General features: G+C 36.5%; 1 protein-coding gene across 1 annotated transcript in view; it reads left to right on the top strand.

Annotated features, from left to right (window-relative positions):
• Positions 1 to 9,616, top strand: part of ETNK1 (ethanolamine kinase 1) — a 54,894-nt gene extending 45,278 nt beyond the window's left edge. Inside the window, exons 7-8 of the mRNA XM_069581252.1 lie at positions 3,514 to 3,587; positions 3,905 to 9,616. Of these exons, the coding sequence (XP_069437353.1) occupies positions 3,514 to 3,587; positions 3,905 to 3,977 (147 nt within the window). The 3' untranslated portion in view covers positions 3,978 to 9,616. The remainder of the gene's footprint in view (positions 1 to 3,513; positions 3,588 to 3,904) is intronic.
• Positions 9,617 to 16,082: the final 6,466 nt, after the last annotated feature.

Genomic DNA, 16,082 nt, shown 5'->3' with positions numbered 1-16,082 from the left:
AACAGATGTGGGTAGCCTAGGAATTAAAATGCCCTCTGATAGACGTACATATCTGTAACTTCCAAATCTGAGACAAATAGTATTAGTAAATCATAGAATCGTAGATTATTATATTAGTTGTACTTCAGTATTCTCACTTCTCCATTTTTGAGAATGCAAATAATAAATGGACTGTTCCCTTACTTTCCTTTTTATTCATATAAGAGACTAATATAAATATATTTTTTTCATTTTCAGCCTGTAAAAGGTGTTAACCTACCAAAATAAGTGAGGTTCTGTGTATAATGCTTCTCTAATATAGAATCATTTAGTTATTTTACATTACTGTATGAATAAAAATTGAGAAATACGGTTGATAACAGTGCTTGAAACATTGGGGAGAGCTGTTTTGATGTTATTTTTAGGTGACCAATATTTACCATCTTGGATATTAAAACAAATTTAAAATATTTACTAAATATATATATTTTTAAAAAGCTCAGATTAACATAAACAGCATTTTAAAAATTAAAAATAACTATTTTCCAAAGCAAAAAACACTTCAGTGAGAAGAATGACATAATTTTATACTTTCACAAATTTCTCTGATGTCTAGCTTAACAAAAGTTAGACTCTCATATTTGCTTCTGCATTTCATCTCATATAATGTGTTTTCTCTGAAGTGTGTGGAGATAGTCCTGTTTCACACACATATGTTTTGGGGAAAGAGAAGTATTTTGCCTTTTCAGAGAACTGTGGATATTCTTTTTTTGATGCTTCACCAAAATTCAATAAGTAATAGTTGCTTAAAGTTTAGTAGTAATGTTTAATCTGAGCATATCAGTTAACTTTTCTACTCTATTACATTAAACTTGGTTAGTTTATCTTACACTTTGAATGCCTCTTATACCAGTGTGTGATTTTGTAATTTTAATGTCATTCATTAGTTAATTGGAAAATATGGATTTATTAAGTTGTATAATCTTCTCAAAGTTGATACATCTCATTATATATTGAAAAATAACATTTATGTCACTGCTAGTATCAGAAAAATAATAAGCACTTTATTGAGAAGCTGATAATCTCACAGAATTGAACACAGATTTTCCAATGTTCTAATTTAGGTTGAATAGTCTTAAGTCTATCATTGGCAACAAATACTGTCAGTTATTTTCATTGAAATGACAAGTTCTCTTTTTTTGTATTTGAGAAATGTCTGCCAAATACTCAGTTCTAATAAGTAGTTCATATGTCAGTTGTTCTTTCAAGTAAAAATGGTATTCCATTAAAATTGTGCAAGTTTAGGTCACAACTCAATCATATGTGTGTTACCTTGAGACAGCCTTCATACTTTGGGTAGGCATCAGCCGTGCTTTGTGTGTACTTCCTGTGTCATCTCACAGAATGTCAGAATATCATGTATTCAAGGGTGGAGATGTAATAAGATTAATAGTTTTAATGGCTTCATAAAGTACATTCTTTAGTGAGACTGTATTTGTACTGCGAGTGTGTGGTGGTAGAGTAAGACCATTATACTAGTACAGTTTGGTGTACCGCTGCCTTGGCTTATGTTAAGGAACCAGGAGTGTGACCCATTACTGCTTTTCCATTACTGCAAAGGTAAACAGGATCATAAAGACAAGTAACATGTTAGTATTATAGTGAAAATAGCTTGGGGCCTCAGAATCTTCCATGGACCCATGGACTGCTTTGAGAACCGCTGACTTAGACTTTCAAAAGGAGGGCATTTCATAATTCACCTTTCAATACCTGAGACATATCCTTAGATAGAAAGACTTTTTTAAAGTCTTCCTCATTTTTGTCATTCTGGTTTTGTGTAATTATAATAGTTAACATTTTATTGGATGTTTGTTGTATGCCAGGTGTAAATACTATTGTTAGTTGCTCTGAGGTAGTTCTCCCCTTCACACACACAGACACACACGACACAGACACACACACAGATACACACACAGACACACAGACACACACACACACACAGACACACCCACCCACCCACCCCCTCCAGTTCTCCAGTTCTCAGCAGGCAGTGATTGGGTGTCTTACATATTCTACTCAAGTCTGATGCTGTCCACCTGGAGGTAGTGTCAGATTCTGTGAGTTCAGGGTTCAGTCCCACAAGACTGTGCCCTCACCCCTTTGGATGCTACTTGCAAGTCTAGGGTGTTATTGGTACTTCTTACCAACTGGCTATAAATGGGAGGTTTTCACAACTCCCTCCTTGGGGCCTATTAATTTGCCAGAGTGGCTCATGGACCTTAGAGAAATGTTTGCATATGTTCACCAGTTTATCATTAAGGATATTATAAGGATACAGAAGAAAGCTCGATGAAGAAGTGTGGTAGAGTGAGATCTGGAAGTGTCCTGGGTTCAGGAACTTCTGTTCCGTGGAGTTTAGGGTAGACCACCCCCTCCCTTCCCAAGCATGTGCATAGGTTGTGGTTTGTGAAATTAGGAAACTTGCCAGACCCCTTCCTTTTAGGTTTTAATAGATGCTTCATTACAGAGGCAAGACTGATTAAATCGTTGGGCATTGATTTATCTCAGCCTTCAAGCTCCTCTTCCCTCCCCTGAGGTGTGGAGGTGATGGGGTTGAAAGTTCCAACCATCTAATCACCTGGTTGGTTCCCCCTGGCAACCAGCCCTCAAGTTTAGCATCTTTTCAAACGATACCTCAGTAACATGTGGTTGAAAGGGACTTGTTAAGAATAACCAGACATTCTTTTCACTTTTATGGCTCTGGAACTATTTTAGGAACCAACGACAAAAGACCAGATATTATATAAAAAATGCTCCCAGTTGCTTTATGCTTAGGAAAGTCAGAAACAGTGGATGTAGATCAGATGTTTATTTTTTATTATAAATGATCACACCTGCATTTTACCGATGAGGAAACAGAGGAGTTAATTAAGTTGTTTACAGCCACACAGCTAGTAATTTTTTTCCAGTTATAGTATTTCTGGTTACAATAAAATATTTCTTGGGAAGTGAAGTCTTAGATTCACTAAGTGAATAGTGAAATAGATTTTAGTAAAGCATAAATACAAAATTATTGTGCAGCTCCTAATTATACCGGAGAAGGCAATCCAGTACTCTTGCCTGGAAAATCCCATGGATGGAGGAGCCTGGTAGGCTTCAGTCCATGGGGTCGCTAAGAGTCAGACACAACTGAGTGACTTCACTTTCACTTTTCACTTTCATGCCTTGGAGAAGGAAATGGCAGCCCACTCCAGTATTCTTGCCTGGGGAATCCCAGGGACGGGGGAGCCTGGTGGGCTGCCATCTATGGGGTCACACAGAGTCGGACACGACTGAAGCGACGCAGCAGCAGCAGCAGCAGCAGCAGCAGAGAATTGTGCACTGCAGTATTACCTGTGTTGTAGATACTGTGTGTTAAAAAGGCATCAAGAAAATATGCATGGAGTTGATGAAAGAGGAAAAACTTAGAATTTCATATTTTCTTTAAAAAGAAATCAATTATCATAATTCTTGATTTTTCTTTCCTTCTTTTAGGCTTCTCATTTCTTTTGGGGATTGTGGGCTTTGATTCAAGCCAAATACTCCACTATTGATTTTGATTTCCTTGGGTAAGTTTAATTTTATTGTATGCATCACATTTGTCTCTACTCTAGTTGGATTCATTTTAGAATCCATAAGGGACATGTAGTTATTATTTTTAGTCAGATGTTACAAGAGTTGCATGCATTTAATAGTTGGCTTGCAAGGAAATCTGGTTTAATCTGTTAAATGTTCTCAGTATTAGAAAAGTGTCCAGTAGGTGGTGCAATAAACTAAAAATACGTCCTTTTAGATTTTAAAACTTAAAACAACTTAGAAGGGTGAGTGAAAATGAAGGATTAAGGTTTTTAGCTCTAATTCTGTTGTTACTCTCTTTTCTTGATAGGTATGCAGTTGTTCGTTTTAACCAGTACTTTAAAATGAAGCCTGAGGTTACTGCATTAAAAGTGCCTGAGTAAAGAAGACTTTAATTATTCTTAAGTAGCTGAACAGTGCTTGTGGATCTTTAAGAAATTCCAAAAAGTCAATATTTGTTAAAATTCTTTTAATTTGGTTTTCTTGCTTTACAAATTATGCCTCTTAACAACCAATTTATTTTTTAAATAGTCTGAATGGTGTCAAGAAATATACCTACTGCTTTCAGTATGTGGTGGGTTAGAAGTTTGTTAAATCAGCAAAAAGATACAAAGATGTCAGTTTAATCCTTTTATAATTTAATCTGTGTTATATGTGAATTATTTATTATAAATTTAACATGAATTTTGTGACTGCTTTCATCTGTTTCATCTGTTTGTTTAGTGTAAGCAATGAAAAATTCCCAGAGAAAATATTTTTTTTGTTATGTTTTACTTTAATAAGATTAATTTCAGTAAACATTTTTGATGTTTAGAGTAACCTTTCTGACACACTGTAAGTAAAATGAATCATTTACTCTTGAAATGCCAGACACTGGTTTAGATAACTTAGAATGTTCATAGACAAATATCTGTTTAGGAGAATGAAATACATACACTGTCTATGATAGTGGTACATCTTTCTGACTTTCTGAAGAATTGGAAAGCATTTTGGAGGGGGGAACATCTTAGAATTTAAATTTCCCTCTTCTTACATAGTCTGGCAGAATAAATATTAACATTTACCATATAATCCTGGAATAGATATATGGTGGTTTTGTTACCAAAATCTGCATTAAATAATGTTTCCATGTACTGTGTATGGTCATTGTAGGTACAGTTTGTTTTTAAAATTTTACTGTATCAATTTGTTTCTAACCAAAAATTTTGTTTCACTTATTGGGATATACTGTATTTTGTTTGTTATTAAATAGTAGCTAGTACAGCAGTTACTAATTTTTGAAACAAAGGTAGAATGCTTATAATATTTGGGAACAAGAAAATGTCATTTAGATTAATTCTTTTTTACTTCTCCAGATTCATTCCTTACACTGTGGCTTTATGTTTTAGTTTCGCTTCTGTGTCTTTAGAATGATAGCAAATGATTACTTGATAACATGTAGTTTCAGAGAAATAAGTTGAGGTGGTTAAAAGAATTAAATAAGGAACATTTAGAACATCAATCCTGTACACTTAAAATCTGATATAACAGTGTGAATTAAGCAAAAATACTCATGGTAGGAGGGCTTCTGTTTGTTTTGATTTCTTTTGATTTTGTTTGGTTTTGTCTGTAAGAGGATGACAGTTATTATTTGGAAGGAACTTGTGTCTTTGGGATAGATAAGCAAACTTCAAGTTTTGAAGACTGCTGTGTGGAGTTGAGCAGTCATGGTTAACTTTGCTTAGAAAATTAGTCTGAGAAGCTTTGCACACTTTGGTCACATAAGTGCCCATGTACAAAGTTGTCTTAATGAATCTGCATATTCAGAATATGCAACTGCAAATTTATCCTCTGAGAAATCTGGGGAGTCTGATGTATTATTCCAAATGACTTATACTCTCAGATAAGTGCTTTAAAATACTTGGATTAGCTCAAGATGTTTAAAACTGATAAAGTAAGTAGAAACACAGGCATTGAAAATGGTAAATTCTAGTTACATGATTAGAATCTTAAAATCTGTCTGAATCTGTAACAGTGTTAGCTGCGATTTGTTTCCTACCTCCCCAACGTTGCAAATGTTCATTTCTGTTTTTATAAACCGTATTATCATTGGATCAGTACAATTTTACCTAATTAACTAAAGGAAAAGAACCAGTTAAACAGTTAATAGCTTTTTATAGAATGTTAAGAGTGAACTTGAGAAATTGTTTTTGGTGGAATTTTCATCTGTGGCTGGAACATTTTCTTAGAACAATGAAGAATATGTAGGACTCGAGGTTTTTTTTGCTTTCTGACTTCCTAAAAGTGCAACAGTATATATCTTGGAGAACAGTAGTCGGAGAGGAGATCATTTTTCTATCTTCCTTCCATATTCTTCAGACTATTTTGAATAGATTCACTGAGCCATTGCTGGTAGACTGTGCATGGCTGCTTGCTGTGACACCGTTGTAAGTGGTTCAGAGAGATTCAGGAAGTGAATGTAAAGGGGAATAAAGACTCTCACTTTAGCCCTAGGCAGTGGATCTTGGGAACAAAATAAGATATTTAAGATATTTCTCCCACTCTTTGGGGTATCATGATGTTCTCACTTCCTTTGCAGGTTTTGGGGATCATACTTCAGCCTAATAATTGAATTCAAAATTGCTTCCCTTTGAATTGACCATTTAAGGGATTCTCAAGGGAAAACATCCCTTTAAAATTTGTCCTGTGGCTTGCTGAGATGTCTTTTGCCTTTTTATGTTAAGGAATTTGAATGCCTTACCTAATAACTGATAGTAAGCTCATTTTGTAAATATGAAAATGGTTGTTAGAGAAGTGGCATTCATGTATACTCATTGTTAGTCAGTAGACCATAGTGGCCTGGATGCTTAAACAAGCAGAATTCCACAATTCTTTTCCTCTTTGTTCCTTACCTACTTATGTGATCTTACCTGACCAGTAATACTTGACTTTTTTCCCTCCAGACCCCATGCTACCACCACTTTCTGGGAATTAAAGAGATGTGGTAGTAAATCATACTGTTCACGTGATCATTTGAGATCAATATGAGCACAAAACTCATCAACTAGGTCTGCCTGGAATGTATATAAAACAGTGTAAATAAAAGTTTGTAAATTAGTGTGAATTGTATCTTGCATATGAGATTGTGTATTGTTTTTGCATTCTCTTTCCTTTTGTAGACATTTTTCTGTAAGGGAATGATCCAGCTCTTTGGTTTAGACTGGAAATAACCAACAGATGGGGCGGTACAGTGGGATAACAAGAGGAACTGGAAATAGGGTTATCCATTTTTGTTAACGTCAGTACTTACTTGTTTAGCCTCTCAGTGCCTAATATGACTTTTTTTCATTCTTTATTTGGCTATTAGTTTTTGGAGGTTAGATTCTTGCAAGCATTAAATTAATACCCTGTAAGAATTCCATTCTTTGAGTCATGATTCTAAACTAAAGCAAATTAAAAATGCAGTTTAATGATTGCAAACTGAAGTATTACCCTTTTCTATTTTCAAGGCTGTTAACTTTTCTCTACCAAAAAAAAACACTTTCAATTATTATATATCTCAATATGATTCTTAAGTCCCATAGGTACAAGGGAGATGATAAATAATAGCTTCTAGTTCAACTTAAGCATATCTCAGTTGGCTTCTCTAAGTATGAAATTGTTCATTAGGGGATTGTAAAATACAGAAAAAGATAGAATTGTTCTTTTAATGACTGCTAATTCCATTTTTGTGGAACTAGGAGTATTTAACTTCATAAACATATTATGAAAGCTTCCAGATTTAAAGGAAAAATTCCCCCTAAACACTCTGAATTAAAAGTTAAAAACCTCCACTTTTAAAGTTATATAGGTATTTCTTTCTTACATTTTCTGTACCATTTTCAAAATCCTTCATAATGTAAATGAGTAAACTATCGTTTTGCTTTTCTGCTTTACATTGCTTTTAATAAGCATTTTATACTGCGTTCCAAAGTGATATAGGCAAGCTTTTAATATTAGTCAGTCGTTCAATTAATAGAGTTAACAATGCTTTATGCTAGGAGGAAAGTTTTGTTATTGACGGCAACTTGCATCACTCAACACAAAAGGCAAACGCTAGTAACTATTATGTACCAAGGAAAGTGAATTATAAGGATGTCCTAAAGCAACTTTAATCCTTATTTCAAAATTGATTTGCTCTGAATTTTCTAATATAGTTCGTTAGATTTTAGAATATGTTTGACTGGAAACTTAGTTACATATTAAGGCAATTTGTTTTTGTTTCTTTTTTAAACAAAAGATATTAGTTATAGGGAACCGCCTTTTTTTCTGTTACATACCACTTGTGTGATTACAGTGTTTTGTCTTGGGTTTGGTGTCTTCAGACAGAAAAATGTAGTGATTATTTTAAATGAATTTCCCCCCATCTTGGAAGTTTAGTGTGTAAATGCATTGCTCTAAAAGAAAATGCTTGGGTTTGCATTACTTGAGTACTTGAAAAACTGAAATTAATAAGATATATTACATGATGAATTGGATTTTTTGAACAGGTTTTACACTAAAATTTTCCTTTCTGGATTGTAATTTGAAATGGACAGATTTCAACCATTTGAATAGAAAAAATAATGGTAGTGCTTGTAGAAAATAGCTTTTTGAGTTTGAGGTATTCAGAAGTCAAGTTTTTAGTAGGGTTCTATCCTACAATCTGCTTTCTCTTCTTTCCTATACTTAATGCACTTACTATGCTACTGATGTTATCAAACAGCCAGTTAAAATCTGTGTTCATTATGCATCCTATGACTTTTCTAGTTATGAAAAAAGTTGCTCTGTAAAATTCTTAATTCCTAAATGTAGAGATATTTTTGTTTACATCCTGCCCATTAATGGTATTAATTACCATTACTCATTTTGACAAAACACAAGGTGTTTATAAACACTGAAAACATTATGTGTTATATTTGAACTAGTTAATGAAGAGTAAGAAAAAGCTGGCTAATTTGAATTGTACCATTAGTTAAATTTCATAACTCTTAACGAAGGGACTTTGGGAGAGAGACCAAGATCTGATGATATCCATGAATGCTAGATCCTATGAACTGGAGAAGGACCACCCCCCAAAAAAAGCAGTGGCAGAAATAAGAGCACTTGCATGGATGTGGTGTGCTGCTACCTAATTTATGTAGTGACACACTGACGTTTTTATTGTTCAGTAATCTGAGGAAGTTTCTTGTTACTTCCATGTTCTAAAGTAATTGTAAATTGGTGGAATTTGCAAAGAGGAGAGTTTTAAACTCTATTCTATTTAGGAGCCTTTGTATAGCTGGGTGAAGTTTCCATGATTTGAAGTATTTGGATTTTAAAACATACTATTATTTTAAGAAAGAAGACCTGGCATTATTCCATGTTCTTAAATGATAATGTCCTTATCGGTTTCAAAAGAAAAAAACTAAATTAATAACTGTCATTGCATTAGCTGTATGTTGAATTGGGAAATTGTGGCATAAAGGTTAAATTTGTGTTTATTAAATGTGAAACATAGTAGTATAATGCTGCTCTGTAAATACTGTAAGTGCTACAAATAGTCTCAGCACTGAAAATGTATTGATACCTCTCAAATGAATGCAACGTTTGAGGTAGGTGTATTTGATATGCCTCAGAAAGTATCTGAGTGTCTGAGAACTTGTAATCTGTTTGGTAATGAAGATACTTCCTGTTTTTTGTTGCTCATTTTCATGTTTCAATTTTAATTTTTACATTTTTACTGCTGTTAATTTAAGTAAAATTTGTTCTGTGGTTAAAATGGGGTTGCCAGTGAATAAAATTAAAAACAGCCTCATTCATGTAACTTCTTAAATAAAAATGCGTTTTTGCTATATGTTCACAAACTTTTAATGAATCTGTATTTCTGTTTAAATATAAGTGATGTTTAGGCTTTATTTCTATTTAATAAGGCCTTTTACCATTGATTAAATGAAGGAATGTATCTTTTTGAAGAGATTTATAATCTGTAAATAAAAATTGGTTGTAACAATAAAGTTGGGTTCTAACTGCTTGTATCCATAAATCTTGTGACTTCAGCTTATTTTTGTAGTTTTCCTTTTGTAGCAAAAGCTTTTGTGTTCGCATATAACTGTTTGTATATTTGAAGTTGTTCAGTTGTTCAGTTCAGTTCAGTTAAGTCAGTCACTCATGTCCGACTCTTTGCGACCCCATGAATGGCAGCATGCCAGGCCTCCCTGTCCATCACCATCTCCCGGAGTTCACTCAGACTCATGTCCATTGAGTCCGTGATGCCATCCACCCATCTCATCCTCGGTCGTCCCCTTCTCCTCCTGCCCCCAATCCTTCCCAGCATCAGAGTCTTTTCCAATGAGTCAACTCTTTGCATGAGGTGGCCAAAGTACTGGAGCTTTAGCTTTAGCATCATTCCTTCCAAAGAAATCCCAGGGTTGATCTCCTTCAGAATGGACTGGTTGGGTCTCCTTGCAGTCCAAGGGACCCTCAAGAGTTTTTTCCAACACCACAGTTCAAACGCATCAATTCTTTGGCGCTCTGCCTTCACAGTTCAACTCTCACATCCATACATGACCACAGGAAAAACCATAGCCTTGACTAGACGGACCTTAGTCGGCGAAGTAATGTCTCTGCTTTTGAATATACTATCTAGGTTGGTCATAACTTTTCTTCCAAGGAGTAAGCGTCTTTTAATTTCATGGCTGCAGTCACCATCTGCAGTGATTTTGGAGCCCCAAAAAATAAAGTCTGACACTGTTTCTACTGTTTCCCCATCTATTTCCCATGAAGTGATGGGACCAGATGCCATGATTTTCTGAATGTTGAGCTTTAAGCCAACTTTTTCACTCTCCTCTTTCACTTTCATCAAGAGGCTTTTTAGCTCCTCTTCACTTTCTGCCATAAGGGTGGTGTCATCTGCATATATGAGGTTATTGATATTTCTCCCAGCAATCTTGATTCCAGCTTGTGTTTCTTCCAGCCCAGCGTTTCTCATGATGTACTCTGCATATAAATTAAATAAGCAGGGTGACAATATACAGCCTTGACGTACTCCTTTTCCTATTTGGAACCAGTCTGTTGTTCCATGTTCTAACTCTTCTAACATGTTCTGCTGTTCTAACAGCAGTTCTAACTGTTGCTTCCTGACCTGCATACAGGTTTCTCAAGAGGCAGGTTAGGTGGTCTGGCATTCCCATCTCTTTCAGAATTTTCCACAGTTTATTGTGATCCACACAGTCAGTTGCTCAGTTGTGTCTAACTCTTTGTAACCCCATGGACCACAGCACTCCAGTCCCCACTGTCCTTCACTGTTTCCTAAAAGAGTTTGCTCAAACCCAGGTCCATTGAATCAATGATGTTCTCCAGCCATCTCATCCTCTGTTGCCCCCTTCTCTTGCCCTCAGTCTTCCCCAGCATCAGAGTCATTTCCAATGAGTCGGCTCTTCACATCAGATGGCCAAAATATTGGAGCTTCAACTTAGCATCAGTCCTTCCAGTGAATATTCAGGGTTAATTTCCTTTAGGATTGAATCCATACTGATAGCTCCAATATCTGATTCAACTTTCTAGAGTTCTTCCTTGCCTCTCCAAACAAATGTTTCATATTTGTTTTTCTTATTTCCTTACTCTGAAAATATAGATATGTATTTTTGTTAAGAGTACCATAGTAACATATCCTTTTCATTGTGTCATATGAGGTTGTTGTTATAGTCGCTAAGTCATATCCGACTCTTGCCACCCCATGGACTGTAGCCTGCCAGGCTCCTCTGTCCATGGGATTTCCCAGGCAAGAATACTGGAGAGGGTTACCATGTCCTTCTCCAGGGAATCTTCCCAATCCTGGGTTTGAACCTGGGTTTCTTGCTTTGGCAGATGGATTCTTTACCACTGAGCTTCCTGGGAAGTTATGTGAGGTATAATATATTGATATGCATGTTACTAGTGGTTTTAATCTTAGTTACTTGATTAAAATGTCTCCCAGGTTTTTGAAGCTGTGCAGGATTTTTTGGGGTTTTTTTGCTATTAATTTTAGCATCCATGGGCAGTTTTTGCCCTGAGACAGTATTGTGACATTTGCATGATGTTGCTTTTCTGTTGCCCTCTTTCCTTCTACATTCATAAGTTAGAATTTTACTCTTAAGGGAAAGAAGTACCTTTGTTTATTTACTTTTATTTATCCAACCAGTAAGGACACAAGGATGTTCTGTGAGCTGTAGTTTTTGTTGTTGTTGTTCTAGTGCTCAGTTAGTTTCAGCTTGGTGATTGGGAGCTCCTTCACTGTATTGGCTGTATTCTTTCAATACTGTCCACATCATTTCTAGAGCACTTCCTTTTCTGGCAATATAAGGTGTTCCAAGCTAGATTTGTACTTTACCTGCCCCAACCCTCAGTTCAAATACTTAAGGAGCCTTAACATTTTTTTAATTTTTAGAGGATATTTAGAAATTAAGGCCTTTACCATTTTGGGGCATTATTGTTTCTAAATTCCATCAGTGGACAGAATTAGGAAATACTAGCAAACTCATCAGACTTTATTTTTTTGGGCTCCAAAATCACTGCAGATGGTGACTGCAGCCATGAAATTAAAAGACGCTTACTCCTTGGAAGAAAAGTTATGACCAACCTAGATAGTATATTCAAAAGCAGAGGCATTACTTTGCCGACTAAGGTCCGTCTAAGTCAAGGCTATGGTTTTTCCTGTGGTCATGTATGGATGTGAGAGTTGAACTGTGAAGAAGGCTGAGCGCCAAAGAATTGATGCGTTTGAACTGTGGTGTTGGAGAAGACTCTTGAGAGTCCCTTGGAGTGCAAGGAGATCCAACCAGTCCATTCTGAAGATCAACCCTGGGATTTCTTTGGAAGGAATGATGCTAAAGCTAAAGCTCCAGTACTTTGGCCACCTCATGCAAAGAGTTGACTCATTGGAAAAGACTCTGATGCTGGGAGGGATTGGGGGCAGGAGGAGAAGGGGACGACCGAGGATGAGATGGGTGGATGGCATCACGGACTCGATGGACGTGAGTCTGAGTGAGCTCTGGGAGATGGTGATGGACAGGGAGGCCTGGCGTGCTGCCATTCATGGGGTCGCAAAGAGTCGGACATGACTGAGTGACTGAACTGAACTGAACTGAACTGAACTGAGCAAAGTCATAGTGCTTTCCCTGGTGGCTCAAACGGTAAAGAAACTCCCTGTAGTGCAGGAGACCTGGGTTCAATATCTGGGTTGGGAAGATCCCCTAGAAAAGGGAATGACAGCGCACTCCAGTATTCTTCCCTGAAGATTTCCATGGACAGAGGAGCCTGGCAGGCTACAGTTCGTGGCGTCACAAAGAGTTGGACACGACTGAGCAACACTTAGCTTTTTTCAGAAAAGTCATGACGATTGTTTAGTGTGCTCTGATACATCCTTTCCAGAGTTCCCCTATTAATATTGTACTTCCTTTGCTGTACCTATTTCTGTGGTATTTCTTTTTGTGAATTAGTTGAGTAATTTGCACACATAAATCTTTGCTTGTGTGTGTGTTCAGTCGCTCATTCATGTTCGACTCTGAGACTTCAAGAACTGTAGCCCGCCAGGCTCCATTCTCTATGGGCTTCTCCAGGCAAGAATGCTGGAGTGAATTGCCTTGCCTTCCTCCAGAGTATCTTCCCAACCCAGGGATTGAACCCATGTCTCACATCTACATTGGCAGGCGGTTGATTTACTACTAGTGCCACCTGGGAAGTCCCACAAATCTTTACCCCTCAATGTTTCAATACTTGTATTTCCTAAGAAAACTAATTTTACCTCTGATGAGTTAGTCATCATTGAAATGAATGAAGAAAAAGTATGTTTCTTTTTTGTTTTTTGGCTGCTTTCAAGACCTCTTTTTAATTGGTTTTTAGCAATTTGGTTGTAATGCACTTTGATGTGATTTTCTTTCTATTTATCATCCTGCTTGGGTTTTGACCATTTTGAATCTGTAAATTTATGTCTTTTACCAAATTTGGGGAAGTTTCAGCCATTATTTCTTTGAGTATTAGTTCAGACCTGTTCTATCTTCTCTTTATGGGTCCCTGATTACACATGATTAGACTGTTTTGAAGTTGTTCAGTAGAATACTGGAGTGGGTTGCCATTCCCTTCTCTAGGGGATCTTCCTGATCCAGGGGTTGAACCCAGGTCTCCTACATTGCAGGTAGATTCTTTATCGTCTGAGCCACCAGGGTGGGAAACGTTCTTGAAGAAGGTATTAATATATTCTCTTGTCAGTGTGTGGTGTTATACAGAGCTATATGTATTTATGTGCACATATATGTGTGTGTGTGCATACAATTTATCCTCATTATTCCTGGATTCCATATTGGCAAATTTGCTTACTTGTTAAAATTTGTTTATATGCCCAGTGATTCTCGGGCTGCTCTTATTGTCTTCTGTGGACATGTGCGGAGTAATGAAAAGTTTGAGTTCCCCTGACACGTGAATTCCCAGCTGAGGCAGAATAAGCTGATACTCTGCCTTTTGTTTCAGCCCTCATACTGTTAATGTTCTTTTCGTCATGTGGTTAGTGCCACATTTTTCACATTTTTGTGCATTTCGTTGACAATTTCACTGTTTAAAATGGCTCTCCAAACAGTGCTGAAGACTTCCTTGGTTTGGTCTCAGCTCTTCAGCTTCAGATTCGTCCCACCTCTTGCCTTATACTTTTAGGGCAGCACCCATCTATCTGCTCATAGTGCTGGGAATAACAGTCTTATTGAAAAACCCCTGAATTTGTCCCCGTGCTGCTTGTCCACTTACCAGGTTAATGCTTGGCTTTATTAAAGCTTTTAAAAACTCTTTGCAGACTACTTTGGAAGTATCGCTTCCAGAAAGCCACCCCATGCTTGTGCAATCATCCCTTCTAGCCCTTTTGCCCACCTCACTGCTTTGTCCAGAATACCTCTTATTAGTGAATGTATCCATAATTGTCTGGTTACGTGTTTGCCTTCCTGAGTATATTTAACAAGCCTTCACAACCTTAGCCTTATTTATCTTTATGGTATAACCTTACATTGTGCTAGGTAGTTAATGGGACTTATTCTTGCTGTTCAGTCAGTAAGTTGTATCCAACTTGCGACAGCATAGACTGCACCACACCCAACTTCCCTGTCCTTCACTGTCTCCCAGAATTTGCTCAGACTCATGTCCACTGAGTCAATGATGCTGTCTAACCATCTCATCCTGTCGTTCCCTTTTCTTGCCCTCAGTCTTTCCCAGCATCAGAGTCTTTTCCAATGAGTCGGCTCTTTGCGTCAGTTGGCCAAATTATCGAAGCTTTAGCTATAGCATCAGTCCTTGCAGTGAATATTCAGGGTTGATTTCCTGTAGAATTGACTGGTTTGATCTTGCTGTCCAAGGGACTCCAGGAGTCTTCCACAGCACTACAATTCAAAAGCATCAATTCTTTGGCACTCAGCCTTTATGGTCTGACTTTCACGTCTGTACATGGCTACTGGAAAAACCATAGCTTTGACTATATGGACCTTTCAATTTATATTTTTTGAATGAATGAATCAAAGTATTGAATAATTAGGAAATATTTCTAAGCAAAAAATACTAAGTGAAATAAAAACTCAGTATTTGATTTTGGAGAGAGGTTAGCCATGGAAATGGCTCTCCAGAATAGCTTTTTCTCAGTTGATGTGATACCGGAAAAGCAATTCATTAGGGAAGCTGTGCTTCACTCCTTTGGAAGTTAGAAATCCATTTTTTAAAAAAAATATATACTTCTGTAGGGCTTGGTTTTAATTTTTTATTTAGTTGAGTCCCAGTTTGGAGAAATATTTTGTTAATGATTGTGATTCTCCTACAGATGACCAGAATTCAATGTTCTTAGAATCTAGCATCCCACCAGCTGTTTAAGCCCCCTCACCCAGTGTGTATTTTTAAAAATGCATGTCCAATAACATTAAAACAAGCAGTGAAAGATTTTTTTCCACTCTCTGAGTTTCAGTCAGAATCTGTATTATTTTTCTCATAAAATCACAGAAATGTCAGTAAAACATTGACTTACACCAGAACCTTATTTTTTTAACGCATCCATCATTCATAATTTGTTATGTGGGGAGCCATCTACTCTTTCCTAAAGATTGGGCAGTTGCATTGGATTGTCTCCTCTGCCTTCTTAGCACAACCAGAATATCACAAAAGAGGAATGAACCTAAAACTACACTGATGTATCAGGTATCTTTCCTGTATTACTTTAACACATGTTCATGAATCATACATCCAAATTTCTACTACAGTTTCTCTCATTGGTCTTTCTCAGCTCTTTATATTGTGAATCTTTATAATAATTGAAGATTACTTAGTCTTTTATATAAACTATATATATTTAGTATCTAGTTAATAAGAATTGCCTTTTTAATCTCACAGCATTTCAAGAATCTAACTCAAAACTGTTGTCTTTTTCCCTCTTTGTAACACTTTGAAAAGAACTTAAAATTTGATTGTGCTTCTTGCAGTTTTTTTTTTTTCTCACATAGAAGCAGAAG

This window comes from Ovis canadensis, chromosome 3 (genome assembly GCF_042477335.2).
Source record: "Ovis canadensis isolate MfBH-ARS-UI-01 breed Bighorn chromosome 3, ARS-UI_OviCan_v2, whole genome shotgun sequence".
In the NCBI taxonomy this organism is placed as follows: domain Eukaryota; kingdom Metazoa; phylum Chordata; class Mammalia; order Artiodactyla; family Bovidae; genus Ovis; species Ovis canadensis.
Note: the sequence above shows the minus strand (reverse complement) of the source record. Positions and strands in the feature narration are given on the sequence as shown.